This window comes from Thrips palmi, unplaced genomic scaffold (assembly GCF_012932325.1).
Source record: "Thrips palmi isolate BJ-2018 unplaced genomic scaffold, TpBJ-2018v1 HiC_scaffold_19, whole genome shotgun sequence".
Lineage (NCBI taxonomy): Eukaryota > Metazoa > Arthropoda > Insecta > Thysanoptera > Thripidae > Thrips > Thrips palmi.
The window spans coordinates 1,820,013-1,833,474 of NW_023144628.1; the positions used below are offsets into that span (position 1 = coordinate 1,820,013).

The 13,462-nt window shown below is 39.8% G+C and overlaps 3 protein-coding genes across 4 annotated transcripts; 1 reads left to right on the forward strand and 2 right to left on the reverse strand.

Annotated features, from left to right (window-relative positions):
- The first annotated feature begins 244 nt into the window (after positions 1–244).
- Positions 245–5,866, forward strand: LOC117646026 (DNA-directed RNA polymerase I subunit RPA1). The gene is made up of 2 exons (XM_034386656.1): positions 245–437; positions 531–5,866. Exon 2 carries the CDS (start codon positions 560–562, stop codon positions 5,609–5,611), a length of 5,052 nt encoding a protein of 1,683 aa, XP_034242547.1. The 5' UTR covers positions 245–437; positions 531–559; the 3' UTR covers positions 5,612–5,866.
- LOC117646028 (crossover junction endonuclease MUS81) lies at positions 5,825–9,326 on the reverse strand. Its single transcript, XM_034386660.1, has 12 exons — positions 8,966–9,326; positions 8,585–8,734; positions 8,388–8,523; positions 8,231–8,316; positions 7,977–8,142; positions 7,734–7,887; positions 7,461–7,656; positions 7,170–7,360; positions 6,870–7,083; positions 6,574–6,786; positions 6,376–6,489; positions 5,825–6,283 (listed from the first exon to the last, which is right to left on the reverse strand). Exons 2-12 carry the CDS (start codon positions 8,723–8,725, stop codon positions 6,038–6,040), a joined length of 1,857 nt encoding a protein of 618 aa, XP_034242551.1. The 5' UTR covers positions 8,726–8,734; positions 8,966–9,326; the 3' UTR covers positions 5,825–6,037.
- Positions 9,327–9,435: 109 nt separating this feature from the next.
- Positions 9,436–12,993, reverse strand: LOC117646027 (exocyst complex component 7). Of its 2 annotated transcripts, none has more exons than XM_034386659.1 (14): positions 12,833–12,993; positions 12,461–12,626; positions 12,169–12,377; positions 11,977–12,094; positions 11,662–11,897; positions 11,516–11,580; positions 11,343–11,443; positions 11,072–11,256; positions 10,812–10,991; positions 10,488–10,731; positions 10,158–10,374; positions 9,964–10,075; positions 9,755–9,888; positions 9,436–9,674 (listed from the first exon to the last, which is right to left on the reverse strand). In XM_034386659.1, the coding sequence occupies exons 1-14, from the start codon at positions 12,881–12,883 to the stop codon at positions 9,572–9,574; spliced, it is 2,121 nt and encodes a 706-aa protein (XP_034242550.1). In that variant the 5' UTR covers positions 12,884–12,993; the 3' UTR covers positions 9,436–9,571. The 2 variants fall into 2 exon arrangements, with proteins under 2 accessions (XP_034242550.1, XP_034242549.1); XM_034386658.1 differs by having other exon boundaries at positions 11,072–11,259.
- Between the last annotated feature and the right edge of the window lie 469 nt (positions 12,994–13,462).

The following is a 13,462-nucleotide window of genomic DNA, read 5'->3' on the forward strand; positions in this document are numbered from 1 at the left end:
GCCGCCGCGCTGCTAGGTTGTTTTCTCAGACAAGTAGGCAACATAAAAACTTTTCATTGAAGCGCTAAGAAAAAAACATTAGACCTGGTTTTAACTCAAAGGTGTTGAATTACAAAATCAATTTAAATTTGAATTTCCAAATAGTTTTAAAATGGATTACATTTTCTATTTGTCTGAAACAAGCAGAATCGATTCTTCTTGAAAGGTTGGTGGTCATGCCTATGTTGTTGCTTGTTTCGCCTGCCCTTGTTTTTGTTTGCTTGCAGCCTGTACGTGCGTGCGTGCATGTGGCAGTAAGGTTAGGTTGCTTAGAATGAGAGGCCGAGATGTATCCCCTGCGCGCTAACTGAATTGTTGATTGTCTCTTGCTAGCGCTCAGAAGTTAGATCAGTCGATCACTTGAAGAATATTTCAAAATAGTTGTGCTGACGCTGATGGTAAAAATTAACTCGTATTCTTGTGCCCGCTGTCCGTACCTCATGTCTGAAGTGCAGAATTTTGTAAATGTTACACAACTTATTTGTTTGCAGGTATCTTTGTTGTTCGAAAAACAGTAAACATGGAGCTTTCAATGGGTGACAGCAGTGCGAGGCGTGTCCTCGACCCCAGGAACGTTACTTTCTCTGTGTTCACATCAGATGAAATCCGCAAGATCAGTGTTTTGAAGATTGTGACCCCTATGACTCTCAACCCTTTGGGACATCCTGTCACTGGTGGTCTTTATGATGGTGCTATGGGGCCCATGTTGGAAACCAGTGAGCCTTGCAAAACCTGCATGAAGAATATTCAAAGCTGTCCTGGGCACATCGGACACATCGAACTGCCTGTTCCTGTGACCAACCCAATCTTCCACAAACCAGTCGCTGTTTTCATAAGAATGGCTTGTTTGAATTGCTACCGATTTCAGCTGCCACCTGCAGTTAAATGGCAAATCTATGCTCAACTTCAACTAGCCGATGCTGGATTCATTACAGAAGCCTTAGAAGTTGAAAATAACTGTTCATTTTCGGATGAGAAGTGGCCTTCCGCTGAATTAGAAGAATCTTCTTGTAAGGCCAAGATAATAGATTATGTTCTTTCTGTCATCAAAAGTAGCCCACGTTCTGAAACGGACCAAAACTCAGCCAATACCAAAGCTGCTGAAACAGTTCGGAATGCTACATTAGCCACTTTATTCCGAGGTTCCACTACTGACAAGAAATGCCTTTTCTGCAAAGCACGGTTGGTGAAGTTAACATTTTTCAGGGATCGCTTGAATGTGAAGGTTCAAGTAGCACCAAAGCATCAGGGTGAGGACACTCTGAACCCTAATAATTCAATGGTCCCAAATACGTCCGCTGTAGATTTGAATGCAACATCATCTGCTGTCTCCAAAGGCCAAATGCAGTCTCTTAACCCCAAAGAATTAAGGGATCATTTGCGAGGTCTATGGAACAATGAGAAGCAGTTTATGGCTGAAGTGATGCCCATCCTGAAAGATAGAGACCTGGAGTACCCTACAGATCTCTTCTTCTTTGATGTTATACCGGTACCTCCACCCAACGTGCGCCCTGTAAATATGGTCAATGGAATGCCTTGTGATCATCCTCAGACTGCCATGTACAAGAAACTTTTCACAGATTCAATGGTTATGTGGAATGTTATTCAACTGGTTCAAGATGGCTCAATTGACAAACTCTCCAAAGAAGGCAAGTTACTTGTTCAAGGAGTTACGGGTAGCAGTCCATTTGAAAAGCTGCATTGTGCCTGGGAGGTACTGCAGACAAGTACGGATCAGTTGCTAGACACTAGCTCCCTGAATAGCAAAGTTAGAGCGCAAGGCCTGAAACAAGTTCTAGAAAAAAAGGAAGGTGTAATCCGAATGCACATGATGGGTAAGCGTGTTAATTTTGCGGCTCGCTCTGTCATTACTCCTGATCCCAATCTAAATGTAGATGAAATTGGATTTCCGGAAGCTTTTGCCTTGAAATTGACATATCCTGTGCCAGTCACCCCTTGGAATGTGAGGGAACTAAGGCAACTGGTTTTGAATGGTCCTGATGTTCACCCTGGTGCTGTGTATGTAGAAGATGAAAATGGACGCCGTGCACGTTTGAAGAGTGATGATCCCTTGCAGAGGGAGACCATAGCCAAACAGCTTCTGAAACCAGGAGATGTTGCCAAGAATTTTACTGGAGGCACTAAGAAAGTGCACCGCCATTTGGTGAATGGTGATATTCTATTGCTCAACAGACAGCCTACTCTCCATCGGCCCAGTATAATGGCTCACAAAGCACGTATTCTGAAGGGAGAGAAAACTCTTCGAATGCATTATTCCAACTGCAAATCCTACAATGCTGATTTTGATGGAGATGAAATGAATGCTCACTTTCCACAGAGTGAGCTGGCAAGGAGTGAAGCTTATAACTTAGTGAACGTGTGTCACCAGTATCTTGTCCCCAAGGATGGCACTCCATTGGGTGGATTGATTCAGGATCATATGGTTTCAGGTGTGTGGCTTTCAGTGAGAGGAAAGTTCTTTTCACGTGAAGATTATTTACAGCTGGTATATCAGGCCGTTGGTGACATGCCTGGAAACATTCAACTTCTCCGCCCTGCTATCCTGAAGCCTCTCCCATTGTGGTCAGGAAAGCAAGTTATCTCTACAGTAATTATTAACACCATTCCTAGCAGAAAATCACCGATCAACTTGACTGCTACTGCCAAAATCAGAGCAAATTTGTGGGTTAAGGAAAAACCCCGTCCGTGGAAAGCAGGAGGCACACCATTTGGCTCTTCAAACACAATGTCAGAAGCTGAAGTTGTTATCAGACAAGGCGAGTTACTTTGTGGAGTTCTTGACAAAACCCATTACGGTGCCACTCCCTATGGTTTAGTGCATTGCATGTATGAACTCTATGGTGGAGAATGTTCAAGTAAATTGCTCAGTGCCTTCTCAAAGTTGTTTATGGCATTCCTTCAGTTGATGCAAGGATTCACCTTAGGTGTTGAAGATATCTTGGTAATGGAAAAAGCTGACAAGCGTCGTTCTGATATTATCCAAGAATGCCGGAAAATGGGGGACTCTGCTGCTGCTGCTGCGCTTGGACTTCCTCCAGACAGCCCTTCAGATCTTCTAACTGAAAAGATGGAAGAGGCATACTGTGATAACAAGAGAAACTTTAGAGGAGAGATTGACAGTCAATTTAAGAGTTTGCTCAACCCATATACTGATGATATCAACAAGACATGCCTTCCAACTGGCTTAATACAGAAATTCCCTCAAAATAATCTGCAACTTATGGTTCAATCTGGAGCTAAAGGTTCCACTGTAAACACCATGCAAATTTCAGGATTACTGGGCCAGATTGAATTAGAAGGCAAGCGCCCTCCACTTATGATATCAGGACGCTCTCTGCCTAGTTTTGCTCCTTATGACAGGCAACCAAGAGCTGGTGGTTTCATTGATGGACGGTTCATGACAGGAATTCAACCACAGGAGTTCTTTTTCCATTGTATGGCAGGACGTGAAGGATTGATTGATACTGCTGTGAAGACGAGTCGTAGCGGTTACTTACAAAGGTGTGTCGTTAAAAGTTTGGAAGGTCTCAGCATACACTACGATATGACTGTGAGGGACAGTGATGGAAGTGTTGTGCAGTTTGCCTATGGAGAAGATGGCATGGACATAAATAAGGTCCAGTTTTTGAAACCTGACCAGATGTCCTTCTTGGAAGATAATCATAAAGTATTGTATGATAAGAAATTGCTGAAATCACTTACAGATGAAGAAAGTGCTAAAGAAATTTCAAAGCAGAAGAAAAGAGTCAAGAAGTGGAAAAAAGTTAGTAACAATGATGGACAAAGAAAAAGTACATTCCTCAACTACACAGTTGGAATGAAAGATACATTCAACTCCAAGAAGCTATCCAGCAAAACCGGAAGAAAGAAAGGCTTGGAACAGCTAATTGATGTCTTCAGAGAGACTCCAGAGTCTAATCCAGAAATGAAACAGTATGTTGTCAATGATAAAGTTCCTGATCCAGTGTCTTCAACTCACTTTTTACATTCACATTTTGGTGCTGTGGTTGAACGTTTAGATGACATGATAGATAATTATATCAAAAGTAGAAATGGAGCGCACAGCACTGTCATTGAGGATTCACAATTCAGGGACATGTTGTATCTTAAGGCAATGTGTTCCCTCGCCCCTGCTGGGGATCCTGTGGGCTTGTTGGCTGCTCAATCTGTTGGGGAACCCTCAACTCAGATGACATTAAATACCTTCCACTTTGCTGGTCGAGGAGAAATGAATGTCACTCTTGGTATTCCACGTCTGAAAGAAATTCTCATGACAGCATCCAAAAACATAAGCACTCCATCAATGGAAATACCATTTCAAAGAGATGTCACAGACCTCCAAAAAGAAGCTGAAAACCTAAAAGGTAAACTCTCTAGAGTCACTGTAGCTGATATTCTGGAATATGTTGAAGTGACAGAATCTTTGGTCCTATCTCCTGTACGGGCTCATCAGTATGTCATGAAGATGCACTTCCTTCCATATGAATACTACAAACAAATGTATCAGGTAACTCCTGATTCTGTGTTGAAGCATATCGAGAGGAATTTCCTTGCTGCCATAGAATTCCACATCAAGAAGCTTATTTCATCTGCCGGTAAAACTACATCAATCCAGGAGCAGGTCAGAAAATCTATGAAGTCTGGGATAGAAAACAAGAAAGAGGCTGAGGAAGATGACGTCGCTGTGGAGGCTCCTAAAGCTGATGCTGGTGAGGGTCATGAAAGTTCTGACGAAGAGGCTCGAGATGAAGATGATGATGCTACAGCAGCCAAGCAACACACAAAACATCAGGATACTGCAGCCTACAGTGATGAATCAGGAGACGATAATTCTGACAATGAATCTGAAGCCCTCATAAAACAAGAAGAAGCCGTTCATGAAGCTAATGAAGGAGATGATGTAAGTTTCCTCAATAATTATGCCCATATTGATGACTACTCTTATGACAAGAAAAAGAAAGAATGGTGTGTCATCAAAATTAGTATTGCGCTCCCATGCAAGAAGCTAAATCTTTCTACGCTTGTGAAGGAGGTATCTCGCTTGTCAGCAATTAGTGAAGTTCGTGGTCTGAAGAAAGCATTTCTCCTTAATAACCCTCGAGAGGGCATAGTGCTGAAGACTGATGGTCTCAACATAATAGAAATGTTCAAATACTCAGACCTGCTTGATATAAACAAACTGTACTCCAATGATGTTCATGCCATTGCAGGAATCTATGGCATTGAGGCTGCAGTTAGAGTAGTTGTTAAAGAAATTCAGGATGTTTTTAAAGTCTATGGTATTACAGTTGATGCTCGCCATCTCATGTTAATTGCTGATTTTATGACTTTCTCTGGTGTATTTTTACCTATGAGCCGAACTGGGCTTGACAACAACCCATCTGCTTTGCAAAAAATGTCCTTTGAAGCTCCCGTTGGTTTCTTAAAGAAGTCATTGTGGCTAGGAAAGACTGACAGTCTTAATTCACCATCTAGTCGCATTTGTGTGGGCAGACCGTGCAAGAGTGGAACAGGAGCTTTTCAGCTCCGTCATCAATTACTCATCAAGTAGTTGCCAAATGATGCTTTTTGTAAACTAACCCATTTTTGAAGTCTGTCATAGAAATATTTTGTCATAGTTTTAAGGACTTTTTGTGATATTGATGTGGAAAGGCCCTAATTGTCAGTGAGAGGCCAAATTATCTTGCAAGCTCTTTGTAATAAAATTTAGTTTATTTGAAGGCAGGGCATGTGAAGGAAACATCTATTACCAATGTAAACAATGTATGTAAAGTAACAATTTATTGTAATAAACAAGTGTCAAACAGTACTGTTTTTCCTTTTAATCTCAGAACAGCTGCATGCATAATTAAAACAATATCAGGGAGTATGTAGAATGTCTTTAAGGCAACATTTCTCCCCAAGAATTTTAAAAAAAAGTTAAAATAAAGGAAAGAAAAAAAAAAGAAGTATGGCACAAATATCCCAGGAAGCAAACCTAATGCAATCTTTCAGTAGTGTACATATAATGAACAGCTTTACTGGTAGCAGGGCCTACATTTCTACATGTTGCAGTACCAAGACAAGGAATATCTGCAAACATCGCATCATGTCCACCAAATTTGCTTGCTTGAATTAAGGCTTGTGGGGTAGGGTATCGTCCGACGATTGCAATTGCCTTTTCGACAGACAGATGTTTCAATTGGACTAGGTGGCGGATTAACATCTCCTTGACTGTGAAATTCTGTTAAGTAGGAAAATGAAACAAACACATTAGACAAACATATGAGTGCAACTAATATAGTAAATTGAGGATAACTAAAATAATTAAAGCACCTTGGTTTTCTTTGAACTATGTTTAAACTCCTGAAATTTTATTAGAGTTATGAAATCATCTGACATTGTAAAATTAGCCAAATCCTTCTTAGGACATCCCAAAAGTGTTTTATTCTGTAAATAGAGAAAATAAACATTTACTTCTTTAAATTCATGTAAACAATAGATAAAGGGAAACAGGCAAAGGGAATACCATACCAAAAATGTTCGTCCTAAAATACGTGTAAGTGAAGCCAAGTACGCCATGGAGTGTAGATGATCAATTGTGTGTTTAACAATGAATCCATCAACCACCTGGGTGTTAACAGCTGCTTGTTGCACTGTGCTCAAAGGTAAACCAACATGCTGATCAGACCCATGGCTTTCCACTAAGTAAATTAGGTTTTGAATACCACTCTGCTTCAAACGGAACTAAAATCAAAATAAACACAATCGTAATTATAAATCTTGATCTTGCGCAGATTAAAATTATTATTACTGAAAATTTTATGTACCTTTTGCTCTTTAAAACGACCATCTTTGATACTACCCCCCAGGTCATCCATTCGTTTGCGTTCAACAATATAAGGCAATACTAACTCATCTTCTTTGGAAGTCTTACTTCTTGCAATCCAAAGAAAATCACCAAGTTCTAACTTCCTAACTTCAAAAGGTACATTCATTTTACTAAGTTCTGACACTGTTTGGTTGTGGTTCTTCTTTGTTGCACTGAGAGTGGAAAAAAAATGCAATTTGTGTAACATTTATCATAACTCATTCTGGAAAGCCATAAATCTCATACGAATTCCACCTACCCTCCAGTTTCACATGTATCCACTAGGAGAATCACATCAAAACTTCCACTTTCCAGCACAACTGATGCATCAGAGGCATTGCTGCTTGTTGGTTCTTGAAGTCCAAAATTCTTTAGTGGAGATGGCAAGTTTTTGTTTCTTTGTTTGGAGACTCCCTGTGCTGCAGGTAATGTCTTGCTTGATGACGCAGACTGTGAAAATAAAATAAAAAAAAGAACATTGAGACCGTTGAGGGTAAAAAAAAAGCACAGAGCTGCAAGAACTGTGTTTTGCCAAAATAAAAACTGTTACCTCTTGCCAGTCACTAGCAGTAGTTGTAGTCTTGGCAGTGCTAGGTTTGACTTTGGCCTTGCTGTTTCCTACTTTGTTACATTCAGTGTTGGCACTTGAGGGCTCTTCTGTTGAGGGTGAGAATGTGTCTGCATCTTCCTCACCTTTCTCTTTCAGCAGTCTTGCCATATCTCGTCCTTCATCAGTGAGAGAGAACCTTATGTGAGAGACAGTGTTTTGTAAAATAGAAATTGCACATACTGTAAAAACCAAGATGTATTTGTAAAGACATACTTTGCAGGGCAACTGCATCGGTTAACAAGGCCCTTCTTCACTAAAGTAGACATTGAGGACCATGCAGTATATTGAGAACCTGGGTCAGGTCGCGTGAATGACTTGTCACATAGGGGCTGAGCTGCATCTTGAAGTTCAGATTTTAACATAAAACCTGCAATATTCAACATGTCTTATTTTTATTCCGTGGAATTAAAAAGGCAAACAAGCAAAATGTGATTTTTTAATAAATTGGAAAATGACCTGGGTAGTTGGGGCTGTTCTCTTGCGTTAGTAATGTTATAAGTATTGCATAAGGCCCAGAACGCCAAGCTGGTACATATTTTCTTCCGCCATTGCGGCGTGGAATTTTTTCTAATGGTTCTCCATCTTCTTCTTCATGATGATCCTTTGCATTGGTAGCAACATTCTTTAAAAAGATTTAAGATTGGGGTAAACTTTAAGAAGACCAATATGACAAGACAGTGATCAACATTGTGTATATTTGAAATAGGTACCTTCTTTTTGGGTGTTTTCCTCTTTTTAGCAGGTGGTGGAGCGGCTACCTGGGCCGGCGTATTTTCATCAGGAGGAATATCATCAACTGGAAGTGAACGCATGAAAAATAAGTATTTTTCCAATAGGGCTCATCTGTCATATCACATTATAACATACTTTCAGGGTGTGTTTTACGGTAGTCAGCAAGCTTTCGGTCCAACAGTTGGCATAAACGGTTCCCAAAACATTCCAATATCATACAGTCTCTTCCACTTCTCAAGAGGAGCGGATATTTTCGTAGAGATTTCACGGCCTAAAGAAAGAAAAGTTATTACAGTTTTTCCAAGTTTCATTCCAAATTTAAAATCTAATACCTTTCCAAAGCAGTACTGCATGTCTGATCCTTTTTCAACTGCCTCAAGACGCCACTGCTCCAGCCATTCTTCAAATAGAGGATTTGGGCACTTCTGTGGTGCTTTCTTAATCCGCTTCATATTTGGATTAAGAGGTTCCATCACTGACGGCTTTGAAAGGTTTAATTAAATAGAACGCAAACATGCAAAGATCAACCCCCTATAGTCCATAACCTTCCATCACAAGAACTGGGAAGAAATGTTTGATTAAGAACGAAGTTAAATGAATAAAATAAGTTGGTTAATCCACGATTGACATTAAAATAGCATTCCACAGTCAATTTGGACGATGCAGCATGCTGCGATTTGCGATTAAAACTAATCCAACTAAACACAACAAACCCAAAGTTTTGGTTAGGTTTGGCTTTCCCGCCGCCGGCAGACGTAAACAAACAACGAGGGGAGGGGAGGGGAGGGGGGAGGGGTAGAGCCCTGCACCTAGAAGTCCTGTAGCAGGCTCTAGAAGCAGAGGTACCTAGAAAAGCTGGAGTCCCCTTTCGACCTCAAGAACCACTAGATGAGAATCTTGTTTTCTGAGGAAATTATTGTTCATGAAACACCTAGAATATGCAGCAAGCTGTTTTCTGCAAACCAAGCATTATGTTTTTCAATGGGCATTCCCTCACTTCTTTTCTTTTTCAGAAATTGAGAGACTGTTTGTTGAATTATCGCTAATTACTCTTTAGCCTGAGTGCCATGCGGACCAAATGTGCTTTCACCTCTCCCAGTTTAACCAAATGCCTGCTGTAAAGTTCTTCTGGTCCTTTTGATGGTAAGGGAGCATGTTAGGAGGAGGACGCCCCACTCAAGAATTAAAGTTAAGATAATTTATTAAATATAACGAGTAATTACAATTTTCTATGAAAAAATATACTAGCATGCATTTGAAACAGATAAATAATATAACAACAATAATAAAATTCGATGTGGACAGAGCTACATTGTTCTTCAGGCAGCAACATCAAAGAAACGATCAATCATTGCTGACACTTGAACACCAGTGTACTTAACATATTTTTCAGGATTTTTTGTAAATTGAAGACCTGCATATCTGAAACCCAACAAAAAACTTTAAGTCAGATCAAAAGCAAAACATTTAAAGAAAAATTATTACTGGAAAATAATACCTACTTTTCATAAAAGGCATTATATTTTGGCAGAATGTACTCCTTGTTATCTCTTTTCAAACTCTCACGTAGTTCAACATCAGGGATAGAATAGCCCCTTTGAACTCTTGCCATTTCTTCCATTTCTTTGTTGAAACCCTGAGGAAAGAACAATGGCAAATTGTCTCATAACAGACATAGCAGGGAAATGCAACTAACTCCAGCCAAACTTACGGCAAACTTTTCTTTGATGGTGTTTCTGTCTCTATCCCTCAACTTCCCAGATTGGAGAACAGAAGGTGGGATATCATCAACTGTAGAAATATAGTTAAGAACCCTACTCCAGCTGTGGTGGAATTTTTTTTCAATTACTACAGGAACATAATTTTTAAAAAGAGGATCAAACCTGATCTATTCTATCCAGTCACCTTTGAGTGTAGTCCTTTTTATGTTGCTGAATCATATCATGATACAATTGCTGGCAGTCCACCTCAGTCAGTTGAACAAGTTCAGATAGGCCTGATCTCTGCAGAGCTTTCAGAACATAATGGTTGTTGTTCAAACGGAAAACGGAACGAACAGCAACATCTCCATAAAGATCACTTTTACTGAGCAGAGTTGTGTTGAGCTGTGAAACCACTTTCTCTGCAACAATATGAAGGCGGCTTGCATTAGAGGACAGATATAGTTCACTATTATTGTCATTTTAATAAAACATATAAAAGTGGTCAAATGACTTTATATTTTTGAAAACTTACTGACATAAATTCCAAGGAGAGCTCTTGCTCGTTCTGTGCGGTTTGCCAGACCAGCATGATGTAATGCTGCCATATATGCTGGTTCTTTCTCCAAAACTCCTGCTATTGTATCAGCATAATCAAGTAATTGTTCTAAGAATACCAGAACATTACTGGTAAGTTCGTGCACTGTTCCATCCTTGGGCAGCTGAGCACTGGGATCAGCTCGAATGCTTTCAATAAGGTCCTCCAAAGCTTTGGCTCCCTGGGGATGAAAAAAAAAGGAGAATATTTCACTAAAGAAGGATCAGACAACATATAATTACTTAGTGCAAAAATACTTACTGTGCTATGAAGTGTGTTGAGGAGTGAATTAAATTTAGAGCGCACATTGTATTCACAGCCTTCAAGAATTTTTTCAAACTCAGGACGTAATGTAAGAAGGTGTTTCAGGATTGGAAATATGACAAGAACAGCACCATATTCCTGACGATTGATGCATCTTTTGGCACGGACAGCAATATTCTAGAATAAAATATTATAATAATTATTTTTGTTTGAAAAAATAAATGAGTTTGGAAAATTTTACAGCTATGCTAGATCACCTCTCCTTCCTGCACTATAGAATCTATGGCCTCTGAAACTATTGTTTCGAAGACATGAGGTTGGTGTGACAAAGGAATAATACCAGCCATGAGGACTCTTTCACTTTGCATGAGACGTTGCAGAGCCATGACACACACAAGGTAATTTTCCATTTCCACATCATCAACAACATCCTCTCGTTGTTCTGCTAAAATAAAAGACAAAAAATTTAAGTTTGTGATCCCAAGTACAGTAATTATGAGACTCCCTAAAAGTTAGAATTAATCATACCAAAATGGGAAGAGGCTCTTCTCGGACCAAAAGTAAGGCCTGTGGATTGCTCTAGAGTTTGAGAGGCCTTGAGAAACATCTTGTTGGCTTTTTTTTCTAACCTGTTACAATTGCAATTTCAGTTGAGAAAAAAAATCCACGTTTTGATGAAGTTGTAAATTTATTTCACTTACACATGCTGAAGGCGTCTGGATGCTCTACGATTGGGTGTTTCATGACGATTTTGGAATTTCTGACGCTAGAAATACACAATGTAACACTATAGAGCGGTGAAAGTATTAAACAAAAATTTAAGTTATTGTAGCACAAACATACATACCAGCATTGGGGAGCCAGCTGTATTCAAACCATGAGTGCTCCCACCACTATGGGTCTTCTGCTGCTCTCTAAGATTTGTCAAAGATTTCATCAAGACTCCAGCTCGATGTTTAGCATAAGTATTCATATAGTCATCACGATTATGAGCAATGAGCCAGTCAGCAATATGCACCAATTCTTGTATAACATTGTCAGGGAAAGGAGAAAGAGAAGGTGGAGCATCTTCTCCAGATGTGTCTGAAATTATTGAGAAGGATTAGTAAGGTAAAGGTGCTTCGAAAACTTGGTGAGAGACAAGACATTTCAGTTTGTTCACCTTCATCAGCAGCAACTAAATCTAGAAGTGTTATTGGGGGCACAGATTTACTATGACGAACCAAAATATCTTTGAACTCTCGATTCAAAGCATCACCACCAGATGTGAAGAGTGTAGTCTGCAAAAGTCCAGAGAAGAAGATTTAACAAGAGCACTTTCTTCATGCCAATTAATACTTTAAAAGTCACTGACCACATTTTCAAGTTCCACACTCTGTGGGTTGTTCTTTTCAAAATATTCTTGAGCTGATTGAAGTCTGTCCATTGCCTTGAGGAAGGGCTCCAGAGATGGAATGCCATTTTGAGAGGGACCAGGACCCATTCGAATGATCGGCTCTACTTCTTGACTGACGCTGTAAAAGCTTATCACATGCTCAAGAGCCACAAGCGTTCTTTCAACATCTGATACTCATTAAGGAAACTTTTCCAAAGATCAGAAGGGGGGATAAGTGAGATAAGAAACTCTGAGTAGCTTGAAAGGATACTTTCTTGCTGACGCTGTAGATTCCCTGTTTCATTGTAGACAGGGAGAATCGTTTCCTCCAGCCGAGCTAGTCGATGTTCAAAACTTGATAAAATGTTGGTTATTCCTTTGGTAAGTTGGTTACTTTTGCTCACCCTTTCTTTGAGCAAATTAAGATTTCCAAGTTCCTGAGAATTTGATACATACAGAATTTATTGAAATAGTAGTCAAAAATAAACAGGCAATAGAAAAGAAAATCAAGTAAACAAATAAAGCAAAGTACTCAAGATCAGAGAGGTCAGAAAGGGGTGTATTCTGTTCATTAAGGTTAGATGATCAGTTAACTACACTAAGAACAATGATGGCTCTCTAAAACATGGAACACTAGCCTAACCTTTTCAAGCTTCGTCTCTATCTCAAACTTCCTTTCACTAGATTCGTTCATGACTCGATTCGGAACGTCCAATTGATCTGTATAATTCTATCTAGTGCAGTTTTCATTCATTGACAGGTGACAGCAACAACAACAAAACCCGTCTCGTATGTCCTGCAAATAACACTATTTTCGCCTATGCACAGAGAGATTGTTTTTGTTTTGTTAGTGCTGTCAAGTCAAGCAGACGCCGTCAGAGGGGCCAAAGGGTTATCGTTTCGTGGAGTTTCAATTGCCGGAGTTGAATTTCGGTGTTACATTGTGTCTAAAGTGAATTGGAAGTCGCAAAAGAGCACAACTGCAGCCATAGTTTATGTCAATATCAACGGCGCCAAACAACTTGAGTGGGTGTTTGGACTGCAAGTTGGGTGTAGACAAAGTGAACACCCCTTGGTTTCAGAATTTGCTCACCCCTTATCTTTGTGCAACTCGGTACATTTTGAACCAAGTCAGTTCTTTTGGCAATTAAGTAGATTTGTCTTTTCTGTGACCCCTTTGTGATTATTTGAGGTGGCACACAACCAGTTATGGGTAGAAATCGCAACGATAGTGGTGGTTCCTTCAGCCATGCACAGATGCGGGCAAGCTTTG